This window comes from Lepidochelys kempii, chromosome 4, assembly GCF_965140285.1.
Source record: "Lepidochelys kempii isolate rLepKem1 chromosome 4, rLepKem1.hap1, whole genome shotgun sequence".
Lineage (NCBI taxonomy): Eukaryota > Metazoa > Chordata > Testudines > Cheloniidae > Lepidochelys > Lepidochelys kempii.
The window spans coordinates 88,475,673-88,493,797 of NC_136383.1; the positions used below are offsets into that span (position 1 = coordinate 88,475,673).

Below are 18,125 nucleotides of genomic sequence, written 5' to 3' on the forward strand. Positions count from 1 at the left end.
TTAAAAATTAGTTGAATGAATGCAGGTAATTATAGTTTGATTTATTTCTTGGAACAGGTTACTCCTTATGTAATAAATAATCCATATTGAGGCCTTGATCCCTCAAGCCTTGATCCTTTGATTCACTGCATGGGGGCACATTGCTCAACCTGCATGGAGCCCCACTGAGTTCAACAGGGTTCAGTGCAAGCACATCAGTGTGCCTGAGCATGTGAATTGCAGAGTCTGGGCCTTAGTTTGTCTTTCCCGAAGCTAAGAGGACAACCGGCCGATTTTACTTCAAATACATATCTAGCCTGGCAGAAACACTACTAGAAATTACTTTTTAATAGAAAAACATCACTTTTATTTCTGTGATTCAAACTATTTTAAAGAAAAATTAACTTTGAGTGCCAGGAAATTTGAAGCTATTACAATAGCAGATAGTCTTAGAAACCGTAGTAATCAGAAACGGAGAATGAAAGCTTCCCAGAAATGTTCTCTGCACAGTTCATTATATTAAAATCACAGAGCTAGCAGTGCACTCACAAAGGCTGATCGAAATCAGAACTGGGACTTGCTCCTGACAAAACAATATACAGACTAACCTCTAATGAACACAGTAGAGAAGTTTCACTTCAGTGCTCTAGGAAGTGTATTCCTAGACTAAACAAACAAGCTGTATCTTTCCAGGTATAAATTCAGAGTACCCAAAAAGTTATCAGTTAACATCTTCAGTCCTTTGTTTTGCATGTTTTGTCCATAATCCAGTAGTATAGTAAGAGACATTCTTTGCATCACAAGACCAGGATTTCATTGTTGCTCATGTGTCTGTGTTCATGTCCTCTCAGTCGTCTGTCCTGCATCCTTTGCTGCAACTTGTTCCCCAACTTCATGAGAGAAGATTGAAGAGATACAAAGCAGACGTATGTAACTTTAAACTATGTATGTTTGCTGTGACCGTTGGTGCCTGGGGGGGCCACACTGAGAATGCTCAGTCAAGTCAAACTGCAAAGAAGGGGCAGACGATCCCCAAAAATGGTGGTTATTCTAATAATTAGATTCATTGAGGCAGCAACAAAACAGCTTCTACAATACATCTCTGGTTACCCCAAAGCCAGAAATACAGTTCCCTTAAAACAATCCAGCCTTGGGTTCCCACCCACAAAGCCAAGTCAAATATGATGAGGATTACTGAAAATCTTGTCCATCATATATAAAGTTCTACCAATCCCAAGGGATTGGACACATTACCCACTAGGTCCGTTTCCTAATAAAGATGGTGAGCTGCTGAGCTGCAAAAGGTTCTTTCCAGAATTAGTTCATCAGGTTATAGTCCAAATAGGTGGTCCATATATAGAATTCAAATTCTTTCATGAGAATTGGCAGGGTAATCTAGACTGGAGCTGGAGACCTCAGTCTTGCAACTCAAACTTCCCCTGACCAAGCTTAAGCAGATCTGAGATACAGGATTGAGGCCTTAGAGTTCTTTTACAGATCTCTGGCAGGCTATCGATAGCCTCTTGACAGCAGGCATTTGAAGTAAAATCTCCTATTTCTGATGTATACACAGATAATTAGGTGCATTCGTCAGCATAAGCAGTTCATATGGAGTTTACTACAAACTTCAAAGAGAAATATAGACCATTATTACACCCAAGTTTCTTCTAAATGTTAATATTCCCTTTTAATCTCTGAATCAATAGAATACAGTAACAAACAGGAACCATCCGTTACAATGTTAACCTCTAACAAGATATAGGTAACCACAGACAAATAAGATCACTAACAATACAAGACTGCATTTCAAAGCTCTAGTCTATCTGACATGGCTTCGTTAGCTATTTATAAGGAATGGACCTAATTACCATTTATATTACTTTTCTAATATATCTTTAAAGGTATCATTTGGGTCATTTAGCCTGCTCATGTGTAATCCTTTCTTGCTCAGTGTCACACTTGCACTCCTACATTGTGTGGTTTCATTACTTCTTTCTGAAAACATCCTATTTAAGTGTTTCTGATCATAGCATTTTTTCCAAGGTGCATCACCACATCAGTATGCTATTTAAGTGAGGTTTTCTATGTCCTATTTACTGGAAAATATTCATGCATCTTCGATGCTTAACATTTTTAAAAGAGAACTAAAATAACATAAGTTTAATAAGTAGTGCCCAAAAAAGGAACAATGACAAATGTCATATCCTGTATAATGAATCTAGATGTTTTATACAGTTTTTAAAATCTCAGACAAGTGTTGTGGTATCATATAGCTTAATTTTGCCTAAGGGCTCTTTTTCTTTTACAAGACTGAACAATGTCTGCTTATTAAAATGTATTTATGACTTAAACACTTGTAACATCAAGAATTGTCCTAGTAATTACAGACCGAAATATGGCTTAATTTAAGGCACAGGTCAGAAAATACCCTCTTTTAATTTTTGCCCAGAGCCTCAAAAGTCTTATTTTTCTGAGCTGTAGAAACATGGCCTTTGAGACTAGATTCTTCTCTTGCTTTGTGCCTCTATTTTTAATAAGCTTGTTCAAAAAAATTTAGCTAGTGTAAACTGATCCAAGATAAATAGATAAGAGCAAAATAGTACACAGTTAGTCCAAATCTCCTCTTGCTTACATTAGTATAAATTGGGAGTAATGCCTTTGAACTCAAAGGTGTAAACACTGGAGTAAAACAGGTACAAGTGAGAGGAGAACTAAGCCATGGACATTTTTCTCCCAAATAAAACTCTTAATTCCATATCTTATTTTTAGACTTGAAGTACAATTAATCCATTAGATGTTTTGCAGACTAAAAAGTTTTATAGGAATCTAATAGAAATAACAGAATCATTAAAAAATATTCCTGATATTAATATTATTATGGCATACTCACTGTCAGAGCATGTATGTGCACATTTTCACCCTGCCCCATCTCAAGGCACTCCATTGAAGGGTTTCTTTCATTCAGTCTAGGATTTATCTGTCCTGGTTCCAGTCTTCTGTTGCTTCCAAGGTTTAGCCTCCAGCCAGGTCACGTGTTAATCCATTCCCCTTCCAGGGTTAACAGAAGCATCCAAATATAAGAAAATTCAGTCTAGTGGTCTCTAAACTCAGTCCTTGGCCTCTGTCTGGGACTCATAGTTCTTAGCCTCTTTCACTCCTGATGCCTGTACTTCCCCTCTTGGTCTAGGGAAGAGGTAAGGGAACACAGGCCCACCCTCTCCTCTGGGATCCATCCCAGGGATCTTGTTTTACAGCTATACACTTCAGACCCTTTGCCACTCCTACCTTTGCCTTTTACCAGGTCTTTACAAGGTCCCCATCTTGGACTTGTGGCTCCTCATGGCTTCTTCTTAGCCAGCTAAAGAGGTGCTTTCTCTCCCAGCAGCTGGGATGGTACTGTATTTCAAACAGTTCCTCTGTCTCTTACCTTAAGGCAATTGGTATCTCCCTCCTTCAGGGTCTGGGGTTATGTTTCAGGCAGTCTTTGACTCTTGCCTTGTGGCTGTCAAGATCTCCTTCCTTTAGACAGGAGTTCCTGCAACTCTCTTCCTCCAAACCGCAGCTTAGGCCAGCTGTAAAGCCTAGTCAGCTTCTCCTTCAGCTGGATCCTTTTCCCTGATTAGCCCTCCATTTTGGCAGATTTAACAGGTCAGCCTTCTCCTGCCAGTCCTTGCCTTGCTAAGGGGCAGGAGGCAGTATATATACTGGTCCCTTTCCTATAGCTCATCCCAGTTGGCTGGGAGAGTGAGGCACTTTGCCCTACCCACTCTGCAAGGCTCCTGGAACCTTAAAGAGACAGTAATGGGATTCTTTCTAAACACTACTTATTTCTGGGACCATTTCCTCTCTCCCAAAGCCTCCTTGGTCTTTGCCTATGAGATGTCTCAAAATCTTAAAGGGGTGGTGGCTTTTAAAGGGGCACCTTTAAAGGGGCAGATCATTCTGTCACAAATATGTAGATGGGTTCTATCCTGAAAGTTACTGGAAAATCTCAAATCCTAATGAAGCCATTTGAGCACATCAGCAGTCAGCACCTTGCTGAATCAGGTCCTTTAATTCTTGCATATCTCTTAACTCTGTATATATCCTCTGGGAATGTTGTAAAATTAATGTTTCTGTTGGGCATATTGTTATATTATTTTTGTTACCAATTTAGATTCCAAATCTGTAAACACGTACTCATGTACTTAACTTTAGAGATTTGAGTAGCCCCATTGACTACAGTGGGACTTGTCCCTTTCCTTCATGCATTATTTATGAAGCATTTTCAGATGCTGTTCTTGGAAAAATTGCACTATGCTACTTTCTTGAATAAAGCTAATAATTGGTTAAAAACTGTCTTCACAGTGAAAGTAGAAAAAATGTCCTGTTCGTTTTTATTTCACTAACATTATTCATAATGGAACCATGTATCAAGATAGTGAGTGGCAGAAGTCCTTTACTACTTTTGGATTCTAATCAGATTAAATCAACAGGACCATAGTTCTGAAGTCTTTGAGCCTGATTCTGATCTTACTTAGGCTAGTGTTAAATAGGAGTAATTCCACAGCGTAAAAGTGTCATAAATTTGACCAGAATCCGTTCTTATACTCTTCCCCAAATATAAGAAGCTATCTCTTTTACACATTCCACAATATGTTCAGTTCAAAGAAAGAAACATCTGCCAAAAGAAGAATAACACCCCTTCTTCTACGGCATAAAGTATAATCAAATTGGACATTTTTGTGGTAAATACGAACTAGAGATGGTTCAATAACAATATTCCAGAGCTGAACTCTGAATATAGTGAGTTTAGATTTGAGTTCACACTTGAAGCTTATCTCTGTTATGGGCTAAAAACTCTATAAATGGGTTAAATACTGATTCCCCAACAAACTGAAACTCAAGGAAGTTTAAATTGAGCTCTTGATTTCAAACCCCTGCATTCTGGGGTGTTTGGACCTGGGATTTTGATTTTCCCCATTATAGAGAAATAAGGCCTAACTTCCATCTGACACTTGTTTTACTTCTATTTCAGTTGAGCTATTCCTTATTTTCACTGATGTGAAAGATGAATCAGGTACATGAAGGTCAGATTCAGGGTGTAATTAGTATAGTTGCTCAGTGTGGTGGTACACTGAACCTCTGAAGTAATAGTAGCATGCCTGTGGAACCATAACTCAGAGACTAACATTATAGGTGTGTCACCTGCTAGGCCATGTAGGCTGTAGCCCTGGTGGGTCCCAATGTCCACTCAAAAACATGGCTAAAGTCATGGGTGGCGGATATCCTAGGCTGGGGGAGACTGTACCTCTCCAAACTGTGCTCCAGCCCCAGGTTCTGCCCCCCCCCAGCTTCCCGCCATGGCTCCAGTCTCCCTGATTGGGTGTGGGTTGGCCCTGGCTTGGGCTGTGCTGCCCACCTTCCCGGCACTCTGGGGAGCTAGCCTGGGGCAGGCGCCAGCGGCTACGGTGACGGGGGCTATTGGTTCTGGCGGGGACGTGGAATGGGCATGGTCTCGGGCAGAAGAGGCAGGGCTGGGAGCTAGCCTCCCCCAGCTGGAGGTTCACACACTGCCCATGGCTAAAGTGAAGACATATTTTTCTAGGGCTGGCAAGAAAGAGAAAGGTTGCAGATACATTAGGTACAGTGTTTTAAGCAGTTATAACTTAGTGGGACAATAGCAGTTCTTATTTGGCCCCTCATGGTGGTGGTGGAGGGCACCAAGGTTTAGGTATCTTCTTGCCTAGTGTCTGCGTTGCCCTCCCCAGCCCAGTCTTCTATTCAAAATATGGCTGTCAAATGATTTAAAAAAATTAATAGCTATTAATTGTAGTTTTAATTGCACTGTTAATAATAGAATAGCATTTATTTAAATATTTTTGGATGTTACTTACTTCTGCACTGCTGCTGCAGCTCATAGTGCCTGGCACTCAGTCTGCGGCTCAAGGTGGACTCCATGTTGTTGCACAGGGGCTCCCGGCCATCCCACAGCCCTCTGGTGACGTCTGGCTTAGCAGCAGCAGACAAACTCCCTCTCTTTCCCAACCCCAGCTCAGTGGTGACTGGGTACATGGGCAGGGGACACCCGGACATCAGCCCCCACCCCCTGCTCTGCGCAGCAGACAGGAGTAGGGTTGCTACCTGTCTGTTATTTACTCGAACAGTCCAGGTTTTGGCTTCTGTGTCTGTGTGCCATTTAGGGTTTCCAGGTGCTCAGTTTTTGGGGACCTGGCAATCCTAAATGGCACCCCAACCAAAAAACCGGTTACGATGAGGCATGGGGAGGCACCAGGTTACTAACTCGCACCAGCCCCTGCTCATCAGGGGCAGACTTCAATGTGCAGGCAGGCTCCTTGAGACAATTCAAAGACATGGGGAGGAGGGGGAGAGGAGCGAGTGACAGGGGTGTGGCCTTGAGGGATGAGGTGGAGAAAGGGTGGTTCCTGAGTGGTATTTTTTTTTCTATATCTGCCTTCTCTTCTGGTCACTTCCTGGGTCAGCATCCTTCCTCCTACCTGTCCAGGGGAAAGAGAAGTACAGTGGGGAGAGTGTTGATGAGAATGGTAGTCTCTTGCTTAGCAGGTTCATCATACAGACCCATCTCTAGATAGGACTGTCCCTGTTCCTATATTGAAGCTATGTAAGGGAATATGTGATCTTCTTAAAGCCCCAGCTTCTGGAGTCCTGTTAGACTCTCAGATTCTTTCATTCTTTCTTTCTTTCTTAACTAACCCTCATGGTTATGGAGAAAAACTTGAAAACCTGGACAATAGAGGCTCAAAAAGCAGAAGGAAAATAAAAAGAACCCCAAATTTACTAATTTTTAAATCTCATTTTTATGCCAATCTCATGAATTTGGAATCCTTTGGGTTGGCAGTACTGTTTACTCCAGCCTTTGGATTACTATGCTATCCCAGCTATTGGTGCGGGAGGTGGAGCTGACTCTATTTGGATGGTGCTATATACCGATGGTGATAAACAGCATATATTCACACAAGTCCCCCATCTTCAGGACTGTCTTGGATGGAGTTTTTTCTTTATGGCCTTATGAAGCAAGCTGGCCTTTTCCCAGGATGTATCTCTGATGCACAGACAGCATTTGTGGCATTTTCAGAGTTTCTGAGACCCAGAAGGCCATGGGTATCTTAGGATATGTCTATACATGGGAGTGTGCTTCCCCTGGGAGGGGCTAACTGCCTGAGTATATATCCATCAACGGCACTAGGCATGCACGGGCAGGAGGGCTAGCCCCTCCTGCCATTCACACCTCTGTGGCTACACTCTATATTTAGCAGACTAGCTCAATCAGATCGTACCCCCAGCTTGAAGCATAGACATACACACCTTAGAAAACACCATCATATTTCAAAATGCACTTCAGACCGGAGATAAAATCTCAGCCACTTTTGTCAGCATATTTTCTTCTTCTGTAGACTAATTGGAACACTGTACTGTAACTATGCATAGCTGTCATTTTCCCTTGAAGTTTAGTACAAATTCAAAAATTGGAGGCCTTATCAAAGTTGTATAGACTCCATTAGAAACAGTCAATTGCATCATGGAGGACATATTCCTCTTCAGAGTTTTTAGGTCTTTTGGGAGACAATATATTTCATCCAGGGGGAACTTAAAAAATGCCTTTTGATTAACTTGTTGCTGGCTAGCTTTCTAACTTACTAAAGAGACAACTCTGTTCTCAGCTTCTGATATAGATTCTGCATCAGAGGCTTGAAAATGAGGAGGAAGTGATTGGGGAACAGTGAGCTTAAAAACAGATTTTCCCCCCCTTTTTTAAAGAAGCATCTCAAAGTATCTTAATGCATCAAAACACTCATAGCAAAATTAAGCATGAGTGCCTTACATTTGGGGAGAAATATGTTATTCATTTATATTCATTCTTTATACAGAATTGTCTACGAAGATTTCTGTTTCTCTTCTTTATAAAGCTGTTGGTTTGTGGATCATACATTTCAGTTTTTGCAAAGTTTTGCTACTCACAAATATGTCATGACAAAGAATTCAGATAATAGGGAAGCACACTCTGCCCATTATGAAATGGCTGCTGTCTTAATAAAATGTTTGTATTTATATCCTTGCCCCTTTGATATTTTGGTTCTGAGAACATCGACTCCATTTGCTCAAGAGATCTAGAGATGATACACTGAAGATGTATAAAAACTACTTTAATAGTCAGTTGCCTTCTAGGAAGAAAAAGATAAAAAACAATTTGTATGATATCATTCTAATGCAGTGACCTTTTAAAGTATATGGAAGACTCTCATCAGAGTGAACAATTTTTAAGAAGCAGGAGAAGAGAAAGCTATCAATATGTAATAAATCACCTAATCTAAGATAATTTTAATTATTTTAAATGTATTTTCATCAGTTGTTTGGAAACATGAACTACAAATGAAAATTTTTGGAAATGTGTCAAAACAGAAAAGAAAAAATGCTATAAAATCATCAGATTGATGGGGGAAGCAGAAAAATGGAGTAAAGAGACATACTATGGCTGACTCAGGTGGCATAATGGAATTCAAATGGAATCTAGGCTAACAACTAGAACCAAAATAAGAATTAATATTAGGAAATAAAGTTAGATTTTTTAAAATGTAACAAGAAATAACTTAGTCTGTACTTCCTAGAAAGCTGCAGAAGATTTCATGTTTTGTAAAATTCCCTAACTTCTTCAAAATGCTATAAAAGTGTCTTAAAATGCTAACTTTGCTATACAGACCCCATACCTTTCCTAATAGATCTTCGTAAATTGGAAAAAGATCATTGCATTTCTCTTCTTGGCAGGATTACAATATTAACATTTTAAACCAGTGAACTATGTTGTGTATATATCTCTTTCAAGAGTTCTGTACTTGATCTTCTACAGTAACTATTTCCTGGGAATTACAGATACAGCTCTGTAAATCTCAGGTTGTCTACTCTAGGTTTCCTGTAGCAGAGGACTGTTACATTTTAAGGCTCTATCTGTAGTGTGACAGGGCAAGGCTAAATGGCAATAGTAAAGCAGTGAGGAACAGGTATGTTAGCCCCAGGCTAAACAAATCCCTGGTACAATGGTAACCAAATGGCAGTTGCTCCAGGTTAATCAAGACACCTGGGGCCAATTAAGATCCTTCTAGAAAGCAGTGGAGATGGCTAGGTTGATTGGGACACCTGAAGCCAATCAAGGGTTGGCTGGAACTAGTTAAAAGCCTCCCAGTTAGTCAGTGAGGTGTGTGTGTCCAGAGCTGTAGGAGGAAGCCATGCTGTTGGAGGAACTAAGCAGTACAAATCCATATCAGGTGCAAGGAAGGAGGCCCTGAGGTAACAGTGAAGGAGATATTGAGTGAGGGCTGCTGTGGAGAAGTGGCCTAGGGAATTGTACACATCCTATTTCCAAAAAGTCAGCTACCATAGCTGCTACTATTAGGGTCCCTGGGGTGGAGCCCAGAGTAGAGGGCAGGCCTGGGCTCCTCCCTCCCCTCCCCAATTAATCACTGAGACTGGGAGAAAGAGACTGTGTGAGGGAGGGTTGCTTCTCTTCACCTCCCTTGCTGGCTTATGATGAAAAGCTGTGACCCTTGCCTCTAGAGAGAGAAGGGCTACGTGGAGGGTCACAGTGAGCCTCTGAGGCTAGGGAAATCCACCAGGAAATGTGGGACGCACGGAGAAATGGACAGAGCTTTGTCACAATAGTTATTGTCTAAATATCATGTTCAGACACTGAGAGAAGGAGCTTTTTGAAGGGCATATCTTTGGGAAAGTATGGTGTGTCAATCTTGGGGCTTGATTCTCCTCTTACTTACACTACTTAACATTGGCTTAAGTGTGATCATTAACAGGCCATTGCTCCTTCAATTCAGATGTCCTTTTCTAACTTGGTCTCCATAGTGTTGTTGTCTCTTAGAAAGGGGGACATTGAATGTTATCACTTGCCATGCATTTTTCTGAAACAGACATTATTTGTAAGGCAAAAAATGAAAAGTGACACCACATTTAATGACTTTTGATTTAATTATTTATTGGTAATGGGATAGGGCCAGGATTACCAGTGGCATTGCCTAGTGGGCATTTGTCCTGTTTGCTTTTGCCAACTGATCAAGTCAGCAAGAGCAATTGTGACAAATGCCCACTTTTTTTTCCCCCAAAGCTTTTTTCAAAAGCTTTAAAAAGGGACTGTCCCAGCCAAAATGGGATGTATGGTCACCCTACTGATGACAGGGAAGGACCCTCAGTCTATCTCTTGGCACCTGTAGGTAGCTCAACCTTGCCACAAGGATTTCAGTATCTCTATCTTTTTACTCCTGGGAGGGGTGGAAATAAGGTCTATGTCCCTTTATGGCAAGGATGTTTGGTAGGGGAGCTGGACTCTCCCACTCCACTAGGCTCTGACCCAAAGCCCTATGAGAGGCAAACAACGTCAGAAACCAGGAAGTGCCTGGGCCACTTCCTACCCGCCCCAGCCTCACAGTCCATTTTAAAATATCAAAGGAAAAAATTAAGGTAACTGAACCTTCAGCCTGGTGGGTCTCAGCTGGTAGTCTCTTCCTCCCAGGTGGAGACTTTTGTGGCAGCACAGGTCAGGAGCTCTCAGGGTAAATCTGTCTTATTCCCCCATCTCAGTTGTTTGGCTCCCTTTTTAAGCTCCTTCCTCCAGCTGGAGTGTTCAGGAGGACAGAGTCACCTGGGCCCAGAACTGCTCCTTATGCCTTCAGTTCTATATGTCTATGAGAGTCTTTCTTTATGTATGCTCTGCTTTGCAGTAATTATTTTAACTTCTCAGTGCTCACTGGAAAAGGTCCTGCTTCCAATGGACATTTTAGGATATGGAGCAATTCCAATTCTGCCTAGTTCAATTCAGAAATCAGAACAAGAGTGGACCTGGAAACCTTGTGTAGCGAAGGTGTTGTACTTACAGTACAGTCCATTCTCTGAAACAGAAATGCTGCAGAAAGGAGGTGTTGGGGAAATTTTATCCAACTTATTTTGCTGTCTGGAACACTACATAAGCTCTCAGTTCACTGGGAGCTTCTGAGCAGACCTCCACTTATTACAATCTATGTTGCCACCATTTCTAAGAAAAAATCAGAGGACTATGGACACTAGATATTTCTAGGAAAGGAGACTAAGAATGTGGTCATAGAGGAAACAAAAACCAGAAGGTGCCATCACCAAAATAGTTTCAGAAAAGGATGTCTAATACTTGGGTTATATTAAATATCAGCACAGCTTTTCTGTTGAGGGATGAACTGTAGCGTTTAAATATAAATATAATATAATTATAATATAATGATAATATTATTTTATATTATACTGGTCTTTTGAGACCTTTGCAACAGTACTATTTTAAAGTGCAATAAAGAACTTTTAGTGAACACCAGCTTGGTCTACATGGACTAATTAATGCACTAACATGTTAGTGCACTTTTGAAATCACAACACACAGTGCGTATTGCTGCTCTGTATGGACAAGACCCTAAAGTGTGATTTTTTTTTTAAACTGATTTAGCTAAACTAGTGCAAAACACTGTTTGCACACACTTAGTTTGGTTAAGAGGGCATTATTTTACTTTAGCTTAAGTCAATTTGAAACAGGTTTAAGCTACACTGAAATAAGCCACTCATAAACTGAAAAAGTGTCCACACAAGAGTTTGCCCCAGTTACATGAAATCGGGTTAAAACCTATTGAAGTTTAATTAGTGCAATTTCTGTTTGTAGAAAGGCCTCTGAGTCTGTATTTGTAGGTACAGTTACTTTGGATTTCTCTAATAGGCATAATATGAAATTATTATATAAATTATAGCCCTGAGGTGTAGTAGAATGTTATGCTATTAAGGAAGATGATGTAGCAACTGCATTGTCTACAGGAAGCTTTATGAAAAGCTCAGGAAAATCATGACATTGTGCATACCATCGTGGGGAAGTATAGCTGAGGTATACTACTGAGTCCTCTTTTGGCCTTGTCCCTCAATATTTATCTTAGCACAACTGTTCTATTCAAGGACACCCATTAATATTCAAGAACAAAAGATTTCCCATGGAAGATACTATGTTTTAAGAAGTTATCCTCTCTTAGACTGGCAGGAAACACAGGCATTGTTCTATTCTGTGAAAGGATCTATTCTGCAGAATACACTTGAACACTGGACAACCCAGTCAACTTCTGAATAAGGACCATATAGCAAAGAGATGTATCCTACAGCAGGATCCAGGTGTTAAGTGACAATGAAGTGTTGCTTGGAATTATTGTATTTCTGATCAGGAGTCAGAGTTGTTAGAGATCATGTAGGATGGGCCTGTTTGCTGCATTCCTCTGTAGTGCACTGATGCCTTGGGATACCTATTTTGAATGGATTTATCTGATTAATTACAATCAGTTGACGAGAAAAACAGCCATGCTGTTGAATGTCCATGCATCTGCAACTCAGTGAACATTGATTTTTAAATGGGAGCTGTCAAGCAGAAACTCCTGAAAAATCCTATAGAGAACCACTCTGTATATTCAAGCTAAGAGCCGATGCACTCATGTGGGCTACACTCATGCAGGCTGCACTATGTGGTAATGTACGCATCACTTTAACAACTATTTTATCTTTTTTGTTAATTCTTTTATCATTGTTATTTTATCTGTTCTCTGCAAGTTACGACTTTAATTATTTCTGTTTGATAGTATGTACATACAAAGTAATAAAAAGTATCACGTCCTCCTGAGAACTTAGTGCTTCTTGCTGACCTATAAATACTGCAAGCTTATTTATACTGTTAAGTTCTGTGACAATACTTTCATTCAGTGGCCCACACATTTTTGTGAAACAATGCAAATAATTACTCAACAAAGAGCTAGAAATTTTTGTGTGAAACACCCAATCTTTTACCATTGTGGAAGGAAAATACAAGGTGAAATCAAAGCCCTGTTGAGTAAATGGGAGTTTTGCCATTTACTTCAATAGGGCCAGAATTTCCTCTACTGTATTTACCCCATTGCACCTTTCTCCTTCTTCCCCATTTGCTAGCAACTTATAAACTGCTGCTCCCTTTAAAGAATATAACTCTCAAACAAGATGGAGGAGGGAAACAGAGGTGGCTTGATACTGGTATCTATTGTATTTCTATGTATTTAATTATTTTACAGCTTTCCATCTTTCCGTATTTCTTTCCTTCTTGTTTCCTCTAAATCTAGTGTAAGTTGCATTCCTGTAGCACACCTCACATAATATATATAAGCAAACCCAAGAAACCACTTAAAAAACTGTTCTTTTAGTCTTTTCAAATAAAAACCTAGTATAGTTGGTATAAATGTACGTAATTCTAGAAAAGCATATGATGTAAAGAAAATCATATAGGCAATCCCTATAAGGCAAAGCATAACTTGTCCATGGTGATAACGGTGTACCCTGTGACAAGTAAAACAGGGTCCTACCATGCTTTACAAGACTTGAAAATTATATACAATTTTCTTCCTTGGCGAGGTTCCTGGGATTTGGGGAGTCCTATGGTTGGAGGTGCCTGGGGCCATCCTGATCAAAGGGGTCCTCTAAGTGCTATTATAGACTTCTAATAACATTAGGAGCTAACAGAACATGGTTTTCTATTGGAGAATTCTGACTTTGATTGTAATCTCAGTGATACCCTGATGAAGAGGACAGTTGTTAATGAGGAGATACCAGTGGTGGTTGAGAGAGTTATGATAAATGGATGAATCTAGATCTAAGGATGTTGTGGAAAGCATATGGTTTGACCCATTTTGTCTTGAACTTTGCTTGGATTCCTTTTCACAACAAACAACTTTGTGAAATATCTGCTTTCAAAATGGACTCTACACATGTTGGGCTCAGTTCTCCTGTCACAGCCGGGAAGTAGTTAGCCAGATCTAGTGGTCAGAGTAGGATTCCACAGTCACAAGACAAAGTCAAGAGTCAGCTTGGTCAGGAGATCAGAAGCAGGAGACAAATTGGAGATCAGAACTGGGAGTCAGTCAGGCCATGTCAGGATGCCAAGGAAACAGAGGCAGGAGCCAACTGGAGGTCAGGAACCACAAGTCAAATGCCAGAAGTCAAGCCAGGTCAGAATGCCAGGAAGTCAAGCCAGGGGAGCTAGAGCCCTATTGTTCAGACAACTTCCTGTTCCTGCTGCTGGATTAAAAAGAGCCAGTGGGGCAATTAGCTGTTCTAGGACTCTGCCAATAGGACCTCAGGCAGAGCCTCAGGGGCTGGGTTTTGTGGTCCTAGGTAAGCAGATGTCAGTAGGCTACCAGGTGGAGGGTTGGAGCAGGGTCACTCGCATAAATCGAAACCGATTTTCAGACTAGTGAGTCATGACACCTACAAGTTCTCTATACATGGAACTTTCATTGAAGCCAAAGGGAATTCCATGCAGGAGGATTTTCAGGACTGTGCTTTATATGACAAAATGAAATTTGTTTATTCATCAATCTTTCTTGCTATATAGTTGAGAAGAACCAATGATCTAATAAACTTATGGGTCATGAACAGGTTCAGAGGTCACAACAACTCTCCTTTTCTTTGCAGCTAGATGTGGGAAGGAGGGGAGTCCTTAAGCCCATGAATTCTGAGAATTCTCAAGCTGTCCCCAAGCAGTCATCACAAATATGAGTGATGCAACTTGGAAAGTCAAAGCTGAATTCTGCTCAGCTATGTTGGTGTATTTCTAGAACAATTCTGACTCAACTGAGTCAAAAGTAGAAACAAAATTTTGCCCTCAACTGTTAAATGGTTATTCCTTGTCAAAATTATTTCTGAAGAGGAGTTCTCTTGTATTGTTTAAGGATACAGTGGTACTGTATAATGGTTGTATTATGTATATAGACAGCCTCATATATGTATTAAAGGGAAACTGCTAGAAACCTTCTCTCTCCATCTCCATGTTGAAATGAAATTAATACAAATAGCGTAAAATTTTATTTTTTCCTTGGCTAGTATTATCGTATTTGGACAATTTTCTTTATTAGTTGGGTTATTCAAGTTTGTGTGTTTTGAAATGCATTGTTTCAGGAGGAACTTCAAGGACCTGGAGGGATTCAAAGCAGGGGCTACTTTTTGTTCAGGGTATGGTCAATTTTTTCTTTTTCAAACTGATTGTTCGATTTCAAAAAGTACGGTATTCAACATCAATGAGAGCCGGGGAGCATGTTTCCATTGTAGCACTTATTATACTTAAGGATCTATCTGCATTCCCGTTATAAACACCTAGCATTTTTAGAGGTGCTTAGCACCTGGTACTTCTATTGAGCTCTATAGATAAATTCTACAGGGCAGGGAATGTGTGTTTGTTTGTACAGTAACTAGCAAAACAGGACTTGACTAGAGCCTGTGGGTGCTACTGCAAAAGAAATATTAAATAAAAATCAGTAGGTGTTGTCAGTAGTAGGCACTTTTCAGGATTAGATAATAATTGGATTGTAAATATTTACCCTTGACGGAAGGGTGTCAGTGTCTTGACATGGGAACATTTTCTCCTACATACCAATTGAAAAATGTTTTTAATCTACTAAATGAATATTCTAAGATCATGTCTAAAACTGATTTTCTAAAGCTTTTCCACCAAAAATACTGTAAGAAGTTTTGGCATGCTGTCTTAGTGTGTGCTGTATGGACATGTTCCCGTGCTGTTTCTTAATAAATGATCAATTATCACGTTTATAAGCCTTGAACTAATAAGGATTTAGAGCACGTGCAGACAGACATAAATCATCCTTGTCTACCTGGTAAATAAAACAGTATTTCTACATGCTACATATAGTGCTATGATATATACAGACACCAGTAGTTTATATTGCAACAAGATACACACTAGGCCTGATTTTCCACTTTGCTTGTATTTTGTCTTGTCATTTGCATTTCAGCAAAGTGTGTATAAAACATACCTCATTAAAATATACTTAGTCCATCCTAAACTTAAGCAGTTAAGCCTTTTTTGCTGTTTCTTAGCATAATGGATTAAGTTAAGGGTGACAAGTCATCCTTAATATTGACTTTCCTGGTTTTTGTTGGGTAAAGTCTTAACATTTTTTTTTCTATTTAAATACAAAGCCGGCTGGCAAACGGTACACATTTTGTATATTACATTTCTCTAGTATGAAACTTGGAGTTAGACAATTATGATTAACTGAAAGGCCAAATAAAATTCAAGGGTGACATAAACAGTGGTGTATTTTACCTGTCAGATAAAAGGTGGTCATTCTGGGCCTGAACCAGCTCCCATTACAGTCAATGGCAGTTGTTCCATTGACTTTAGTGGAAGCTGAATCAGCCCCTCATTGAGTGTGCAAAATTAGTGAAATGTACACCAGTGGGAGGGTGGAAAGGATTTAGCAAGAAAGCAATTAACAGCATGGTGTAAAGTAAATGAGACCTTGCCAACTCTGATATACGACACATGGCTTTGGTCTAGGGCAGTGGTTCCCAGACTTGTTCTGCCGCTTGTGCGGGGAAAGCCCCTGGCAGGCAAGGCCGGTTTGTTTACCTGCCACGTCCGCAGGTTCGGCCAATCGCGGCTCCCAGTGGCTGTGGTTCACTGCTGCAGGCCAATGGGAGCTTCTGGAAGCGGCACGGGCCGAGGGACGTACTCATTTACCAGTATGTCCTTGCAATGTGTCCTAAAGTCACCAAATTCAAATTCTAGAGGACTAAATAGAGAAGCAAATTCCAAAGCCAATGATGCCTCAGTGATAATTCCCTGCTGCAAGCCCCTTTCCATTTACAGGGGACTTTCAACTCAAGTGCCTCATAGGACCTGAACTGTACCTGTAATATATGAGGAGGAAGAGCTGGTAGGCTCTCCAATAGATAAAACCCAAACCATTCAAGGTTTAACAGTCAAAAACAATACCTTACAAGTTAACCCAGATCAATCACTGATCAGAGAACACAGGTGTGAAGTACTATATGTTGTGGATTTGTGTATTCTGCACTGGCAGCGCTAGACAATAGCAAAGGTTTAGTCCAGTTTGCAGTGCATTGCAATAAGCTAGCCATGAGGTAACAAAGGTCTGGATAACCATGAGGAGAGCTATGTGAAAATGGAAAGGGGAGGAAAGAATGTAAAGGAGCTCCTTCTGCCCTCTTCTCCTCCCCCTTTGCAAACTCAAACAGAACTGGGCCCAGTCTGGCCCTCCGTTTTTAATGGTTGTAAATTTGCTGTATAAACAGTTTTCAGAAGTTGAAAAGCATAGACAACAGTGTTGATTTCAGTCTCTTTAACTGAGAAATTATCCTGTAAAAGATATGGTATAACTCAAGAGATTTGCAAAATGCAGTCAATACTCTGGGACCTTCTTCTTTAAACCCTGGATGGTTTTACAGTGTTAATTCCTTACGAAATATTTGTTTTTTAGCCACGCAATGGAAGGAGATCAGCAGGTTTCCGCTGAAAAGGTATTTATTTCATATTTTTAATCAAGATGCACATCCCAATCCTGCTCCCTTTATACAATTAAACCAAGGTCCACATCTTCAAAAAATGTTCACTAATTTGGGTGCCATGACTTTAGGGTAGCCATAGATCCCTATGGCCTGATTTTCAGAATTGCTGAGCATCCACATCTCAAATTGAAGTGAATGGGAGCTTCAGATGCTTAGTATCTCTAAGCATATGTCTACACTTGGTGCTCCAGGTGTGATTCCTAGCTCAAGCAGACATACTTGGTGCTAGCTGTCATCAGGCTAGCACCCTAAAAATAGGGTAGCTGTGGTAGCATGGGCAGTGACTGGCACAGGCTGGCCGCTCCAAATATAAACCCACCTGGACATGATGGGCACATACTTGGGGTGAGTAGCCCATGCTACCACAGCTACACTACTATTTTTAGTACACTAGCTAATGAGAGCTAGTGCTGAGTATGTGTACTTGACCTGGGAATCATATTCCCTGCTCAGAGTGTACCATAGCCTAAGAATCAGGCCATAGGTGTCTCAGTAAAAAAAATCTGAGGAACCCAAAATCTACGGACAGTTTGGAAAGTTACTACTTACCCGTGACAATATATGAACCAGACAGAATCCAACTTAACCTGGAACCTGAAAGTCAAGTTTGTAGAGCTAGTGCCAGTGACTGTTTGGGAGGAAAAAACAAACTTGTAATCTGTGAAAATTTCATCCCGAAATCGTTAAAAAAGAATGAACAGGAAACCCCACAATCTCATTTTTAT

General features: G+C 40.4%; 1 protein-coding gene across 3 annotated transcripts in view; it reads left to right on the forward strand.

Moving 5' to 3' along the window:
• The window catches only part of NMU (neuromedin U), a 40,035-nt gene that overhangs the window by 21,437 nt on the left and 473 nt on the right, over positions 1 to 18,125 (forward strand). For all 3 annotated transcript variants that reach the window (XM_073340097.1, XM_073340098.1, XM_073340099.1), the window contains 2 exons: positions 14,971 to 15,024; positions 17,313 to 17,352. In XM_073340097.1, the coding sequence (XP_073196198.1) occupies positions 14,971 to 15,024; positions 17,313 to 17,348 (90 nt within the window). In that variant the 3' untranslated portion in view covers positions 17,349 to 17,352. The remainder of the gene's footprint in view (positions 1 to 14,970; positions 15,025 to 17,312; positions 17,353 to 18,125) is intronic.